Source organism: Gymnodraco acuticeps, unplaced genomic scaffold (genome assembly GCF_902827175.1).
Source record: "Gymnodraco acuticeps unplaced genomic scaffold, fGymAcu1.1, whole genome shotgun sequence".
NCBI classification, from domain to species: domain Eukaryota; kingdom Metazoa; phylum Chordata; class Actinopteri; order Perciformes; family Bathydraconidae; genus Gymnodraco; species Gymnodraco acuticeps.
In genome coordinates this window covers 1297064-1315399 of record NW_022991188.1, presented here as the reverse complement: position 1 = coordinate 1315399, position 18336 = coordinate 1297064, and the positions used below count along the sequence as shown (strand labels likewise).

General features: G+C 38.2%; 1 protein-coding gene across 3 annotated transcripts in view; it reads left to right on the top strand.

Annotated features, from left to right (window-relative positions):
- si:dkey-225n22.4 (collagen alpha-1(XXI) chain) overlaps window positions 1–18336 on the top strand; it is a 70163-nt gene that overhangs the window by 26826 nt on the left and 25001 nt on the right. For 2 of the 3 annotated variants that reach the window (XM_034238473.1, XM_034238472.1), the window contains exons 19-22: window positions 7979–8023; window positions 12911–12955; window positions 13060–13113; window positions 16812–16865. In XM_034238473.1, coding sequence (XP_034094364.1) covers window positions 7979–8023; window positions 12911–12955; window positions 13060–13113; window positions 16812–16865 — 198 coding nt within the window. The remainder of the gene's footprint in view (window positions 1–7978; window positions 8024–12910; window positions 12956–13059; window positions 13114–16811; window positions 16866–18336) is intronic. The other variant, XM_034238474.1, reaches the window with a different exon arrangement.

Below are 18336 nucleotides of genomic sequence, written 5' to 3'. Positions count from 1 at the left end.
GTATAAGGCTTAAGGCTGTCTGCATGGTCTTTAATCACACTCTCCCACACATGCTAATAAAAGTGCCGCCTTTCAGCATGATACTTTACACAAACTTTCAATTTCCATTTTGGATTTGATGTTTCACACTCAAGTGAAACAAGTTAACAACTAATACATGTGTGGAATGTGTAGGTCTTTTATTATGAGTTTACTACACCCAAAATTATGGATTTTCAAATGCAGCTTTGGAGGTTTCCCTGTCAGTGAGAGATGCAGATACTATATATCACATTCTTTCTCTTTAATTACAAGAAGCATAACTGTTACCTGTTAGGAGACAAGATGTTTTACTGTTCAAAATGGGAATTGTATACAAATCAGATGCAAGCATTTGGGTTTTTAACTATGTGCTTGTAATTTAGTAGTACGTTCAGAGACCTCCCACAATCGCTACACATGTGAGCTATAGCTTCTCCAACCTCAAGACTGTTAGACCTCCAAATCATCAGTTGTTCACATGAAATTTAGATCTACACAGCACCCTGGGGGTGATGGGTTTGAAGCAAAACAAATACTGATTTGGTAAACAAACTGAATGCTCACTTTTGCAACATATAGATATGAAGTTGTGATGGTAAAACATATTTAGTTGGAAGCATGAATAATTTATTTAATATGCATTAACTGAAAATATGTCTGTTTGATGGAATGCTAGATGCTAGGAATGGTAGACGATATATACATTTGTTCTGTAAATGACCTCTCCTGTAATAATTTGAGAAAAAAAAGAAAAAAAAAACCTAAAGGTCTAAATATATTTTTCACATCCTATTGGTATTACAACGACAACCATCGTTTTGGAATTATTCATTCAATTATATGAGAAGGACACCTTATTTCAATACAGCCAATCAAATCATGAAAAAAGCAGTATCATCAGTGTTCTATTATTTTTCAAATGATCAGAGCCAAACAGCAGCTGCAGAATTTATGCCAAAACACACTTTACTTTCTTGTTTTCTTTCCTTTTTATCTAACTTGCAAACATGAAAGAATGCACAGAAATATGCACTGCTAATATTAGTTTTCAGGCAAGATAGCTCTTTAGCTGCTCAGCTGCAGCAAATTTAACAGCATGTTAACATACACACATGTCACTTGAGTCTGGTCAGATGCTTGTGTGGTCCTTATTCTGCGTACCACTAATAGCAGAGTAAGGCTGTCCAAAACAGGTCGGCTAAATCAAATATGCTGGGGCTCAGCCTACAAGTTTCCATCCATTCAACATACACAGGAACATGCCCCTCCAGGTGGCTGAGTCAGAAGGTGCATTTTTACTTTTCAGCCTTTTAAATTTTTTTATAAATACAAAACTCAACATTATTTTTGACTACTAATATGATGACTGAATGTTTTTTAATTAGGATTTTAATGTGCCCTAACCGTCTAACACTGTCTAAAAGATATAGACTTTTTACTTTGGTAACTCTGGATGCCGAAAATAAAATCCATTTCCGGAAACAATGCATCAAACTGAAGACATTTAAGAGCTGTACCATCACTCATTAGGTTTTTTAATGAGGTGATTAGTCATGGTGATTATGGAGGTGCTGTTTCACTCAAATGCTCAGAGTGAGGCAAATGAGGAGCATCCCTGACACTTACTGACACAATTTATAATGGTAGAGTGAACAGGCATGTTTCCTTTGGTATTTACATATTTTGAGGTTACAATTAATCAACCTTGTTGCAAGTCTAATTTTTCCTAATTTTTAACTTATGAAGGAGACACTCATGTAACAGCTGGAGGTTTTCTAAAGCTTCTTTAGAAAGTAAAGAACAGTGTATAACAAGTATGGGGGTTACATATATATGATGTATCTAGAATAGAGATGTTAAGATTCACCGATTCGCATCGGTGCACCGGCATAAACGTTCAAGATGCGAGTGCACCGGTTGAAAGAGTGCACATCGGCTACAGTTTGGGTTGAACCGGGTTGAACTCGCGATGCATCGATTGCGTAGCGTCTTTGCATCGGTAAAAAACCGATTCATTCATATAAAATCCCCTAATCTTGTCAACGCTCAGCAGAGACGATCTTTGATATTTGCTTCGCCACTACGGAGGCCGAGAGTCTCAGTTATCAACACACACGGAAGTCGAGGAGAAAGAGAAACACAGCGCACCGAAAAATACCTACAAATCAAACGTTTGGTAACACTTCGGATTGTTCAAGAAAGACGGTGTAATAGTCCTTTATGCTAGGCTATATAGTTGACCGCAGGTCATGGAGAGTAATAAGGTATCCGTAGACTTTTGTATGAGGTATCTTTATTACTTAACAGGTCTACAGCCATGATACATAGATCCGTCCTAGATGCAGGCTTGCATACACACAGTATCACTCCGCAGCCGCACCCCATCAGTAACGTCCTGATGGTATATGTGCGCGGCACAGACTGTCAACTTGAAAAATCCCTCGCAAATTGTTAACGATGCCGAGCCGATTTAAAGTACACAAGTAGTACGAGGAACTTAGCGACGCACATAAAGAGGCGACATGGGGTCTGCGGCTGAAAAGAGAAACCTCAAAGTTAGACATATGAGTTAAATCACTCAGTGAGGTGTTCTGTCAGAGAGAGTGGTGTTTAGTTTACAGCAGCCTGTGACGGCCAATAATAATTTAAATGTATTCCTCACTGTAAGCAGTTATGAAATACCTGTTTGTGAAAGGTTATTTGTATTATTTATTGTTCATATAGAACCCACCGCTTTCTGCTCAGTGGTGAGTTAGCCTATGAATGAGTGTTAAGCACATCAGGCTGGCAGCTGTATGGGCATTGCTATATGGTAGCTGTTATTTGCACATTGTTAATCATGAGCAATGCATCCTTACATTGTTTAACTGTGAGGTGTTATACAATTGTACTCTGGAGAGCTTTTAAAGGTAAAAAAATAAACGGCATGATGGGATGTGCAGTACCAAATATGTAAAGCACTTTTTTGTTAATGTATGATTTGCTGCATATAAGGAATAAAACAAAAATCCTCTGTCGTACCAAATTGAAGTATCATTATTTTTGCATCGTGTTGAATCGCATCGTATCGCACCGAATCGCATAATGTTGAATCAAATCGTATCGAACTGTATCGCAACAGGGGTGAATCGTATCGTATCGCATCGCCTGGTGTTTCAAATGTATCGTTAATGTATCGTATCGTGGCAACGTATCAAGATGCGCATCACATCGGCCTCAGTGATGGAGATGCACATCCCTAATCTAGAATGTTGATATTCTCTTTTAATTGAAATGGCAACTAAGACATTTGCCTAGAAAATGAAATGGCTTTGTTGTTATACTTGAACTTGCAACACTCCTATTGCCAAGCCAAGATACTTTGGACTCAGCAAGTGCCCCCCTATTTATTTTGTATTGAGAATTTGAATAGAAGATTTGATTAGTTGACACATGCACACAGCACACACATTTAAATGTGAATTCTGCATTTAAGGAGCAGTGGGCATGGCAGCTATTATGAAGCGGAAGGGGGCAAGAGCATTGCTTGAGGGCACGTTGGCAGTGTCTAAGAAATACCTCTCTAGGTACCAGCCCACATTCTGCACTTAAACAAGATAGTTAAGCAAGTTACCAACCCAGGTCACTAAGGACTAAGCTACTGCCAACTCCTGGAGGATTTTGTTTCTGTGCACTGATTAATTAATTAAATTATTCCAAAATGTAAGCATAAGAGGAGTTGAAGGGTGGTTGGGAAAGCTGCAGCAGACTTATAGTTAGAGTGGTTGTAGACTTGCATGAATATGATTGGATGTCACTAAAAATCTGGTAGTAGCTGATGATTGAGGAACTAATACTGGAGCATAATTGAAGCAGCTGTTTCCAGTCAACTAATGTTAGCCTTGTTCAGTGCTCTGCCTTAACTTCATTAATCTTGAATGATTGTGTTTTTATTTCTGGAACATGCTGTGTCAAAATGCTTTGACCTTCCATGAGTTGTTGAAATTGTTGTGCGATTTTAGATACGTGACAGATTTACTTAGTGTGGCAACATCTGGGAATTTTGGTGCTTTGATACCTTGTATACAAACTCCAGACATGTACTATAAACATCCCTATGTATGAATAGGGACACATTACTCCCAAGCCACATCATCCAGCTCCTCCAGGGGAATCCTAAGGTGTTGCCATGTCAGATTGGTAAAGTAATCCCTAGTAAGCGTGTTCTGGGTCTGCCTGGAGTCTCTTGCCGATCGGACGTGCCTTGAAATTGCAAATGGATGTGTCCAGAAGTGAAGCCTGAACTAGCTAAACTGGAAACTCTCACTTGGGGCAGTAACTGAACAAAAGACACGGTTAAGTGTGATCCTTTGTTATAAAAGGATGTGGTCAGACACAGACTCTATTTTTTAATGGCATGGTTCTGCTAGCTGTCTTTGTCTTTAATCAACCTTTCATTGAGATCCTCTATCAAAATTCATTGAAGTATAGCTAGACTAAAAGACGTCAAGCATTCTTTTACAATAGCTTTAACAACCTGTGGCAGTAGCAGGTTAGTCAGCTCTCTGCTTGGACCAGTCCCTGTGCACTTGTCTATTTTCTCTTGTTCTACGCATAGAGAATGTATGTCATCATTTATTGGGCCGTGGTGGGCGTCTTGGCTGTGTAATTATGAGGTCTGCTGCTCTTATGGGTTTATATGCGTAGTGCGGCGAGACACTTCAAAAGAAAACAGACGCAGTGGAGATCTAATTCAGTTGTTTCCTCACTGCCAACATACAGAGCGCTGCACTTAAAATATATGTTAGTGGGATTTTGTAATCTCTGTCTTCAGAGAGCTTGAACAGAAAGAAAGTAATTTAAATCTTTCGGTGTCATACTTGACACGGTGCAGAACAGGACTATAGTTAGAACATATGAATCTGGATTAAGAGGAAGACCAGGTTCAACAAGAGTAGGTCCTAAGGGGTGAACGCCAAGTCAACTTCAATTACTCACAGGATTTATTTTAAATAACCAATTCAAATACATTTAAGGACCATACATTACAGCCAGACACAGACCGGCCTTAGTTATATTGTAAGCATGTCTAAAAATGTTGGGACAGTATTATGGTATTTTTAGAGAGCCACAAACATGTCATGTAATAAAAAAGTTTAAGCATAATATTATCTAGGGCTCTATTTTCTGAACCAAGGACAGATCACAGTCTGTGACAATCATGTCCAATCACATTTATCCAATCTCAGTGCTGGGATCTGTCCATCATGACGCACAGACAGTTTGTTGTTCCACTGTTTGTTGTGTGGGACCTTCAGAGTTTAACATCAAGAACATAAAGTAGTTAGAAGTTTAGCAAAATTACATTTACCTTTCACTGTTTGCCTCTCAGTTTTCATTTTCAACAATCTTTAAAACGTGTCTTTATCATTGATATTGACTTTTTAAGGCACCTAAGTTATGGATTGTGTGTGTAACCAAGGCCTGATTTATGTTATTCCTTTGTGAAATAGATCTACATTTTTTGGTCAAAAAACTAACAATTAAAACACAATGTGAGACACACGTGGGGACATGTTCCTTCATTACCATGCACAGTTTTGAATCTTAATAGACTTACTCAAGCATCAACTGTGTATTAATACAAAGGTTTACAAAAGTATTATTTGCTAAAATAATAGTGTTCAGCAGTTTTTTTGGAAAATATTGAGGTCTTTTTTAAGTGAAAATATATATTTGTGAACCATTATAAAATAGTTATGCCTTCAGTTAGAACCAATTGGCTTGGGACTTGAGTGCCAGGTGGTCGAAAAGTATTGAAAGATTGATACATTTTGAGTTTTGATTTCCTGACAAACAAAAACAATTGTTGGCTTCAACCACTAGGTCATTGGATAATCTAAGATTAACATTTTTTATTTCTGATTCATTTACTGATGTGCAAAAAACAACAAATCCAAATATGTTAGAGTGATATTCTTATTTATAACATGATCCCAATATGATAAAAAAAAGCAAGACATACACAAAACATGCAACATGATTAACGCAGTACATGGATGAATTTGAAACAAAAGACAAAGTGAAAGAACATTTCATTGATGAATCAAATAAACGCCACAAAGGCCCTAAGGATTGGTCTGTTTGTTGGGACACGACAATATCAGGTTTGATATATGCAGAAAATATAATGTAATTTAACAAATGAATGGCTTGGATACCAGAATACATTTCACAGCTTGTTTCACATTCAGTGTCAGTGTATTGCCGCGGTACACTCTGGAACAGGTTCACATACCACTTGGGTCGTAATACATTCAACCAACATAGTTAAACTGTATAGAGCGGTCTGAGACTAAACCAAGCAGTAGATTTTGGTGTGTTGCGGATGGTTAAAACTTGTGTTGTGGCTTCAAAATGTGTTTGTTTGCTGCTGTTCATTCTTATTTAACAAGCTCCCGCCTCCCTGCAAGATGTCTAACCACAGGACTCGCCTGCTGTTTGTACGTCAGTATCAGGGCCGCAGATAAACTAATGACACGCCATATCCAACCATTCTGGTATATGCCAGAAGTACAGATAGATTACTTTCCCTGTGTGACTAACATACAATAAGAAGACGCATGATCTTTATTGACCTAATTCCTGTACAATATTTTTGCATGTATGTCAATTAACTATTTATTCTCCCATTGCAACTCATTGCACAAGTCAAAGGAGAACAAAATGCAGTTTAGCAGCAACATAGAGGTGCTACAAGCATTGAAGTGCATAGTAATGTACATATGTCATGTGGTATAGAAAGGGGTACGATACAAATAACCACATTTTAACCCTAATCACGACCTTTTTCTAACCTAACCAGGTAGTTATGTTGCCTATCACTTAAGTGATACCAAGGGATCCTCACTTTCCCCTATCCGGCTTATGTGAACAGTTGGTAATGAGCAGTGAAACGTATGAGCTGTGTGTGATAGTAATGCTTCAATATACACCAGTGTTTCTCAAACTTTTTCATACCAAGGACCACTTAACCAATAAAAAAACACTCGCGGACCACCTAACTCCACAAATATCCAAAAACACATCGTTTTTTACAAATCGCCTGAAAATGGTACAAACAAGTGGCCACATGTGTGATGAAGGTGTTTATCTGGGCTATATCATGCAATCAAAAGTGAAACTTAAGCTCGCTCCATTGCGGAGATATTTCCGCGAGAGTGCGGAAAACTTTAATTTATTTATTTATTTCAAATGTGAAATTTTACCAATATACTCACGGATCACTAGGGGGCGCTCACGGACCACCACTGGTCCGCGGACCACACTTTGAGAAGCACTGAATTAACAGTGTGTAATGAATATACTTGGATGGATTCAGGATAAAGCATTTTAACATGTGAAGAAGTTATAGTAGGCAGTGCAGGCATATGTATAAAGTAAACAGTACAAGTGCAAGTAGCCTACCGGTAATGACAATTGTCTGACATTATATACAGTGTACAGAACATAAACTATGTTTATTAGCAGACCATTTACATGCACAAAAACCTATATTCAAGATTCAAATATAGAAGATTAGAAAGGTTTAATGTCACATCATATGTTATATTATATAACACACAGGAAAAGGAAATCCCCCCAAAATATAAAAAGGCCCCATTAACTAACTAACTCATTATTTCAAGCCAGAATGATTTTCGTTATTTTTGCTTGCAACATGCTGAAATGTGAAATGACATGGCAGTGCACCCTGTTTTATTCTCCGTTCGTTTCTCTTATTCTTATTATACTCTTAGTATTCTTTTCATCGTATCCTCTGTTCAGTGTCATCTTTCGAAGGGATATGTGTGATATGAATATGGGATTGAGTGATAATGCTTGGATACTACAGTATAAGGTTAACAGTATCCTGCATAATTCTTTACAATACTACCTGCAGAGTGAAAAGGTACTGACATTTCCGTTGTGTCCTTAGGGGGAGAGCGGAGACAGTGGTGCTGCTGGAGCTCCAGGCGAGGTGGTGAGCTGATTCTGATTTGATGTATAATAGAATGCTGCTTGAGGTGATGTTACAATATAAAAATGTGATATCTGTCAAATAATACCACTCTGTCATGAATAACACTACTCTGTCATGAATATGCAGCAATCAAAAGACTGGACAAATTACAATGATGAATGTATTAATGCATCTTTTGGAGAAAAATTGTGCTCAGTATTATAGCTGCCTTTAAATGCATAGTCTAATTACAAAATGCAATTCCTGTTAACTCAGCATTCTGTAGATATAACAAGCGACTGTTTTTTAAATGGTCCCATAAAGATTTGAAGGGAAGAGTAATCAGGGTGTAAGCAAGAGCTCGGATTCATTGCAGCTTTTACACACTGCTGTGCGCTAGTAAACTCACTGCCCACACACACGCACATACACAACACACTCAACAGAATGGGCCAAGCTGTCCTAAGCCTTTGTGTCTGTCAGGCTTGATTAAATGCTGAAAGAAATTAATTAATTTGGCAGAATGTTCTATCTTTCAAACAAAGTTACAGTCCATTCTTTCTTATTAGCTCTCATTGACTTTTTCTGTTGGAACCACCCATACCAGAAACGGCAACAAATTAGTTTATTTTATGGAACAAACAAATACCCATCTGAATATCTCATAATATTTGTTTATCATTCATAACTGTTGAAGGCCAATGCAAGGACATTGGAAACAGCATCATATAAAAAGGGCTGTGCAACCATTTAAAACGTCAAGGTCAATTCAATATTACCCCATGTTTATGCACTTAATGTTCACACTTTAACATCTTGTGTTTGCACGTGTTGGACTGGTACACTCATCACTGTCACTTCACAACCACACATTCACACTTTAAATGAGGCACTGTGTAAAGCATCGCACACATACCGATTTACACACTAAATTCTCACACACACTGTGGGGCTTGTTTTTCCTGTCATTGCTAGTTACACAACCTGAAGTGCTGATATCCAGACGCTGAGTATGTCTGGATGTAGGTTGCCCACGCTGTACAAAATACAGTTGACACCCATGCAGACCTTAGCAGAGTAGCAACAAACATAGCGTGCAGATAATCTCAAAACCAAAACCTCCCTTCCTATCATGCTAATATTTACATGGAACACTGTAAAACAAAAACTGTAAAGCCCGATTTTTAATTCACTACACTGTCCAACATGTAATTGCCTTGTAACATACACTGCATTAAACTGTATTTATGTCAGTTTCAGTGTGTTTGAGTATCACACAAACATATGTATGTGGTCACAACTGCATCCCTGAATGGAGTGATTCTAAACATTTCGGAACAAACTTTAAAATATAATAATTATATGGATGGTTTGCCTCTACTTGATTGGTTAAAGCTCATGTCTTCAAGTGTCAAAGGGTGTCCGGAGACATATAATGGCTATGTGTACAATATGGACTTTAGCAGGGGAAACGCTGATCAGGAGTTATATACAAATCCAAAACGTTCTAGAAACTGAGCATCCGTAAGCCTCTTCTCTTTGTGCAAAGCCAACTTGTCCCGGCCCTGTTTTTGTCCCTAATGCTCAGAGATGATATATCAATAAATGACAGCGATAAGCTTTTTCATCCTTCTGTGTGCCAAGCTGAGGAAAGAACACTGCAGCAATTTAAATACAAGAGTCCCAGTACACACCTGTCTTGGCCAGATCACCTCAATCTGTTTTTTTTCTATCATACAAATCTTCAGTGAGCAAACAAGGTATTTTGGATTGTAGCTTGGAGGTGTCACATTATACAAGGACATTGATATTGAATGGATGATCTGATTTAGGATTAGACGTCAAATAGGTGTATTTATTGGAATGTCAGTCTAAAGGCTCAGGCACCTCAGCATTTAAAACAGTTGCTGTGTTCAAAAGCACTTCCTTTTTCACTCAATCCTTTGAGTGAGACACTTAATTAATTATATCTGGGTGTTTTTAAGGGCACCATTTAGCCTTAGCATTTCACACAGAGAATTCAGACACTAAAATAAAATGCTGTACAGTTAAAAACGTGCAGTAGATAATCGAAAGGGGTTGACTTAATTGGATTGTCTAGATCAGCACTGAAAAGACAGTTTGAAATTGGTAATTTGTACAAATTCAGGACAAAGTTCACATTTGACAAACTAATGTTCTACATGTTCTCTTCTTTGAGCAAACCAACAATTTGGGTGAAAATGAATAGATATCTGAAAATGTAAGAAGGATCAATTTGGCACACTCATTATTGTCTCTACACGCCGAACATGCGTGGGGCTTCATCTTGCGGGGGTGCCTCATCTTATGCGCAAATGCGGCGCAATTCGTCTTACAGTGTATGCGCGAATGTAGCGCAACTACAGTATGCGCGCCACAGTTTCCCCGCGCTCGTGACAGGAGCGACGACTTGGGTACAGCCGGGGGCCTCATCACACAATTTTGCGAGGGGCCAGCCCTGGCCAACACATGTTATGCTTTGAAAAAATAAGTTTATATAAAGTCCTCATTGCGAAAAACATGATGTTCTTTTCTTCATTATGTAATGCCTGGCTACATTAGCTTAGTTGCTAACCATATTGCAAGTTAAAACAGTTCATTTTTATATCAACTGATGGGTTGAATAAAAAAAGTGCAATATGCATTCCACTAAATGCTGTGAGCTTGGTTTGGGATCTTTGGAATTGTTTTAGACTTCATGAAATGTGTTATTATTGTTTATACTTTTACATCAGTCCAGAACTGTTAAGTGGTTGTTGTTTAAACCAAAGGGTTTGCCTCTCCCCTTCTCTGGCCTCACGTGTCGTTCGTTTGCTTTTCTGAGTCATATATCCAAATCCATCCAAAGACTTGCGGGTATGCTGACAAGAGATGGATGAGTAAGACGAATGTTATGATGCAGGGCCCACTTTACTCTAATGTGTTCTTAAATTATTTGTTATCACCCTGATCGGTGCAAATGAGTTCAACCAAAAAACGAATGCGTCTCATATTTCATATATCAACTGCAGACCGTCTCCTTGATACCTAAAATGCCCCAGAACTTGAATCAGTGTTATTAGTTTAGTTTTAATCGCAGTGAATAAATCCTGGAATCTGATAATAATTCCACATTAACTTCCTCCACTATCTGACAAACCATTTGGATTAATTCAGAATAGTATTTTTGCTTTTCTCACTTTGAAATGTGACACCCTGTCAGACAGAATCATAGAGGAAGAACGAGAGTACACATGAAGTCTTCTTGATGAAAAAGCCCCGATGTTGTCATTGAAGTAAAGCCACCGTGTCAGAACCCACTGATATTCGGATCTATCAGACTTTTTTTTAAAGCCAGAGGATTACACTTAATGTATTGTATCACACATACACACACAGGAAGCTTATCTGTAGTGGAATCATCAGTGCAGGTTCACAAAGTCTGAATCAAAAGGACTTTGATCCTCCAGCATGAGCCATTTGTATTAGCATGACAGTATGGAGTCTTAAACAGAGCCACTTTTCTAAAGCCTTTAACTATTCCTAGATCATAGTCTACCATCTGTTTGATATTCCATTACATGACAGGATAAAGCCTAAGTAACCCCTATTCATATTAACTTAAATGCACTTATATCAGTACCATTGCCTAGAGTGGAGATCTACTTGCCAAGTCACAAAAATAGTTACTTTTACATTGATAAACATATTTGATAATTCCATCAATCTGTTTGAGTAGGATTTTGAATTTGAAAAGAAAATAAATTAATAGGAAAACAAGAAATTAGAAAAAATGCAAAAAGGGATTTAGTTAAATTAATATATTATGGAACCTGCTTTGCATCCATTATATCTTGCAGTAAAAAAACACACTTTATGTTTCAATGCAAATAGTGTAATATCTGTCGTCCAGCCTAGTTTTACAGCTCTAAGTTCCTTTTTGTTTTCACAAGTGTGTAACCGCTGACATTTCTTAAAAAGGGGAATGTGCATAGAAATTGTGAGTTTGCTGGAAAACCTTACAATTACATGAATTGATTATTGAAATCAGTTCAACAAGCAGAACATTGAGATATTATCACCTAATTAAGTTGATTGCCAAATGTGTTAGAAAACGGTTTCCTATTTACAAATCATAGCAGATGCAAAACAACATGGTAGTCATTTGCAGTCGTTATTCCAGCAACATGGATAATTATATGTCCAACAAGTCCAAAAGCGAGTCCCGAGGGAAATATCTGTCTCTTTAGCGGCTAAATGTTCACCAGCTTGTCTCTAACTGTGTCAGTCTGCTATTTGATGTTGGACAGGTACTGTAAAGTGGATGTAACAGCTGCAGTCGGAAATGACTTTAATTAGAGAATGACAGCTTATGTTTTAATTTAGCTGTTTACAAAGCAATCTCCATTCAAGGTCTACTTACTCTCTTGCTATTTAGCATTCAAAGTGGCTTTTGTTTTCTTTTTTCTTTTTGTTGGGTTTCTCTTCTGTAGTGTGTTATATAGGTTTGTGTGCATGTAAATGATCTGCTAAGGCTAACATCACAAAGTTTACTCAAGACCACACCTCCCACACTGAAACACCTATTGTTGAACTCCTTTGTTTACTTCCGTAACATAGTGACATTACTATGTGACACTTGCACTTCTTATTCTTATTTTATGACTGAAATGGATGAGAAGACCAATAAAGTCATATCTTATATGGTTGAACATTTCAGAACGAGGTAGGTGTAACAGTGAATAGACTTAGACGTAAACACACAATGCCATAGAGACTTCCTAATGTTTTCTTTGTGCTGTCACTTTTGCATTTCAATAAAATAGGTTGCATACATCATATAACATTTATCGACTGTGTATGAAACTCGATGTGAAGTCATGTGAACCATAACTTTGTTGTTCACAGGGTGTTCAGGGACCTCCTGGTGAAGTGGGCCTAAAAGGACCACAGGTAAAATGTGACCTTGTAGTCACTTTTCAGAACCCTTGGAAATGTAAAATACACTTCCATCAGTTCTTTATTTTCTGTGTTCTGTTCTTGAATGTCTTTTTTAGGGAGAAGGAGGCTTGCCTGGGCCAAGAGGGCCACCAGGAATTAACGGGACAATGGTTTGTACAACTTCATCACTCTTTCAGTTGTCTTCAACATGCTGAAATTATTCAATAAAGATGATTCACACGATTGATACCTCGTTGTTTCAGCAAAAACTATGGCTGGAGGTGTTATTGTCACTTCTTGCTGCAAGTTTCCACAACTTTAGGGACAGCATGTACCTCCATCAAACAAAGAGCTTTTCAGGAATCATCTAGCTCTTTCTGAATGAGGACAGTACATTTCTGAAATAGAAAATGAGGCCCACTTAACACAGCAATTGGCAATTTGTGAAAATCAGACAGGGGTTGCAATTTTCTTTCAACCCTCTATCTTAAAATGATTTCACTCCGCTACTTCCCTCAAATTTGCAATCTAATGTCTTCTAACAAAGACTGTAAGAAAGGGTTTGCAATGACCTCAATTTGCACAATTCTCTGTTAAGTACCAGGCAGAATACTTATAGACGTACCTGACATGTGACCATTTAGATATAAACATGCCCTTCGACGTGATCAATGCCTAGTTTGTTGGAAGCACATTGAGGCCTTTTTATTTACACACATTTCTCTAAGTATCGTCCCAAGCAACCATAGACTTGGCAATGACAATTACTGCAGTACATAGGGAATAAGGCATCCCAAATGAAGAGTAAACAAGTAGAAAATACCCTTGCCAAAGAAATGTTTTAATAATTGAAGGTTATTGACCTTTGCCCCATTTGGAAGGTGAAGGATTGACACATTTAACACTGTCCAAAGGGCCCATACAGTGATCCTATATATACTGTATATGGGATCATTACACTGGTATTAGTCCATTCCTACCTGGACCAATTGAATCCTAAGGGGATCCACTAATGTAAATCACATTCCCACCATCTTTCACATGTGTCTTTGAAAAAATACATTATTATCTCCCAGACTACAATTCACATTACTGTCTCTGCAGTGAGCTCATAATGAGATCATTAATTTTGCCCAGGCACCATATGAGTCCGTTTGATTTACTTAGCAATGCCATTAAGGTGGTGAGTGGCTGTTAATTTAGAAACCTAAGTCAGATGAGTGTGTGTGTTGGTTTACGGCTGAACACACACAGTCAGGGCACCCCCCTCTGGTAAACAAGATTACACACGGCCAGATGCAATTAAAGCAGAGCATAGTGAATACACAGAACTCCATGGTGGTTTAGCTCTGCCACCCCCTTGTGGTCAAAGGGAGACAGTACAGATATAGAGAGGGAAGAGTTCATCGAGTGAACACTGAATCGCATGGAATTTAAAACGCATAAGAAAAGACACATTTCCAACGTGGAAATCTATTTTAGATGGCTTTTGAAAAAACTAGATTTTTAATGTACTTTATTTGTCATCATCTATTAATCAATTAAAATGGATTTATACCAGATTATATCTATTCTATCTATCTGCATTTGGCGTGTACTTTACCACACTTATGTGTTGATAAATATTTTAAATTTGGTGTAGGCTGCTGCACTTTGTTTCAACCACAAGCTTCATCTATTAGTCTTCATCTTCCTTTTTCTATTTCTGTCAGTAGAACAGCACACAGCTCTGACGTAACGCCTCCAGTGGGTTTGACTTATCTGACACACACACACACACACACACACACACTCAGAAGGAGGAAGTAGGGCAAGCCTCCCGCTGTATCCAAGCAACTACATATAATAACTATACATAAACGTCAACCTATTTGTCAGTTGACCCTGCCAACACCAATCAAATGTGGCATTTCCAGTGTGCATACTGCTGGTTTAGCTCCTTATTAATCAATATAAAAATAAATGGAATGATTTTTATTTCTTGAAATGGTGTATCATGTTTCTATATTGTCACAATCACTGTTTCAGCAGCACACTATCACATGTATTATTGGCTTGTGTTAATCTCTTACAAACTGAAAGGGCAAACATGTGGAGATGTCAACATGTCAACATGAATCATTCAAACCCTTAAGCTTTGAAATCGTTAATTCCCTATTTGTGAAACTGTGTCATGGATGATCATATTATTATGAAGAAAAATAGGCTACCACACACTAGATCAGGGATGGGCAACTTTGATGGTGGTGGGGGCCACATCATTGATGTACTGGCCACCAGGGGGCCGCAGATTCACTTGGAACACACACACAATTCCATGTGTTGTATGTAATTATTAACAAATATACTAAGTCTGACATCTTCATTGACATTTTACAATCAAAGGGAACATCCCCCAAAAATGGGAACATCCTCTAATAAGCTCACTAAACAAATATCAGTTCACAGAAATGTTATTTCATTTTTACAAGTGGCATGTTAGATGACATACACATGAAGTCATGAACACTAACCCAGACATTAGTTGTCTAACTTGAAAACACTTGTAGCCAGTCTCTGCATTCCCCTTATTCCACAATAAGGGGAATGTCAACACAGACACCTGTCAGCCCGCACTCTGCTGTTCCTCAGCACCACTCCCCCTCCCTCCCGCTGAAATTATGAATGAAAAGCGTAGTAATCATAGATAACACGGCAGGGTCCGTGACAGTTTGTTTTCATCCGATTTCAAATAAACAAAGTCTTGGTTTTAAGAATATTAAACTTGTTTCGCCAAATTCAGATGATAAAAACAACATTTAAGCTTGTAAAGGCATAATTACAAGCGGCAACTTAACGTCACAGCAGGCATAACAACAGCCGGTGTTTCTTGTGAGGGTTTCCCCGGGAAACAAACACAATACACACAAATGCGTCACAGATTATTTTTTATTTATTAATTACGTTGTTTATAAATTAATATGAGGGCTGCTAAAAGAGGAGGTGGGGGCCGCCATTTGCCCATCCCTGCACTAGATGAATGCTCCCAAAAAATACTCAACATGGGAACAAGGTCTAAATAGATTGGATTCAACCCAGATGTGAATCCCATCAATTATGTCAACATGTTCTTAAATTATCTTCAAAATATACAACCTCAAAGTCCATATCAATCCAATAAATTACATTTAATATCAATCAATGGGATACCACAAAGGAACATGACCTGAATCGCCAAATATACATTTTTGTGCAATCATATTAAAGGAATGATAAACATGTTCTTTATTATGGTTTGCCTTTTTATTAAAATGAGGCTCAAATACCCTTGCAGTCAATCAGTATATGTATTTGTGTCTGTGTGACTCTTAAGAAGGCTACTGGGAATATAGGGCTGATTGATATAGCAGAAGGCTTTGTTGAAAATGCAAACTGGTGTGTGTTTGTATGGGCGTGCATAGGTTTGTATGCGATTGTATGTGTCTGTGTGTGTTGGTGTCTGTCTGTGTGTGTGTGTGTGTGTGTGTGTGTGTGTGGTGTCTGTCTGTGTGTGTGGTTGTGTGAGTGGACCTGAGCCATCTCATTTCTTCCTCAGTGCCTCCTGACTAAGCCGTCACGCACTCTGTCACATTCAGCGCCCAAAGCAGTGTGCCTGTCTCTTTCATCTCTCTCTCTCTCTAGTATTGGAAGAGAGAGAAGAGAGAAGATAGATCTATGAGAGAAGAGAGGATGATCAGAGAGAAGAGACGAGTAGATATCATCTCTCTCTCTCTCTCTCTCTCTCTCTCTCTCTCTCTCTCTCTCTCTCTCTCTCTCTCTCTCGTCACCCCCCCTTCCCTTTCCCCTTCCCCTTTTCCTTCTCTCACCCCAATATGTTTTCTTCGTCCAGGGAATCCAAGGACCTCAGGGGCCGCCCGGAGAGAGCGGCCATGATGGTCCCAAGGTCTGTGTGTTGAACGTTATAATTAGTTATTATGCTAATAGCCTGCTTCTCCCAAGACGCTCGGCTATTCTCAGTCTGTTCTACGGCTGTACCCTCCCTCCCTGTTCCGTTGATGTTCCCGTAGAGAAAACTGCATTTTGCTGAGAGGGAGGCAAGTTGTTTAGAATCAAATTGAAGGTGTTCTTGCTGAATATGTGATTCATTCCATTCTGCCAAGGACAGTTCATTGGAACTGTCGTGGTGTTTTGTATTTCTCCCCTTCAAAGTGCATCTTTTAAAAATGTATGCTAGTGAGGACTTTCAATAGGTTGCTTAATAAGGGGGCTTGAAGGGGTACTCTAGTGATTTTATTATTGCATTACATCAAGTTAGGGGATTTGCATGAAACAAATGATAATCATAATTGTCCAAATCAAAGCAACAGACCCAAAATGCTGCAAAAATTACAAGTAACCTAACCTTTATCTGTAAAATGGAGTGCCCTGTTTTGAAAAGCACAAGAGGCCTTTTTCATATTTCCATGACCTAGAAACGCACATTTCCTGTCCCCCTGGACTTTGTATACTCAGTGCAACATGCAGGACACAAAGATGGGAAGAGAGTGAGTGAAGGATGGGAGTTTCATGCAAATACAGGTGAACCTTTGGAAACTACTAATTTAATCAGTCAGTAAGCACACACACATTGATATACACACTACATAAATAAACACTTCTAATTATATACACATCCTGACACCTGGATGGGAACTTCCCTGTCAGCTGATAAATCCCCACAGAAGTCGGCAGGCTGATTTCAATCTGTAGCAAATAATTGCAGATGGAACAAATTGGACAACAGCACTACATGATCCTCTGGTTTCTTTGGATTCAATCATGCATACCAACATCAGGCTGCTGCAAAAATATAGCATCAACTTCTGTTCTTCTGGAAACATCAGACGGGTTTGGTATTTGTTTTGTTCCTGGTTTACCTTAGTTATCCTCAGAAAGTGGACACACAGTTCCCTTTTTACTCTTTCTACACATTCAAAGACACATCATCAGGATTTTAATACATACAAATGTGGCCTTTTTTTACACCCTTAATTATTAATGTAATAAATTGGATAGCTACTTCAACAACGATCATAATGAAGAACTGTTGTTACCAGATTATTAGACTTTTGCTGAACATTGGCTGCATTACACAAAATTGCACTTTTCATTTACTACTTTAAATCTGTGATAAAACCACCAAAAAGTATCCTTCACATCAAATAACATACTGTAACAGAAATACTTATAGTACTGTATAAGGAGCTTATAAAAAGGTAAATCCACCCAGCAGTAAGTAGCCTTTACATATATAATCCTCCTCCTTTTTTGACAGCTTACGCTAATGTGTCAGTAATAATAGCCGATGATGCAAATATGATAATACATTGATCTGAATAGGGCCACTTTTATTCCGTGACACTTTAATACTTTTA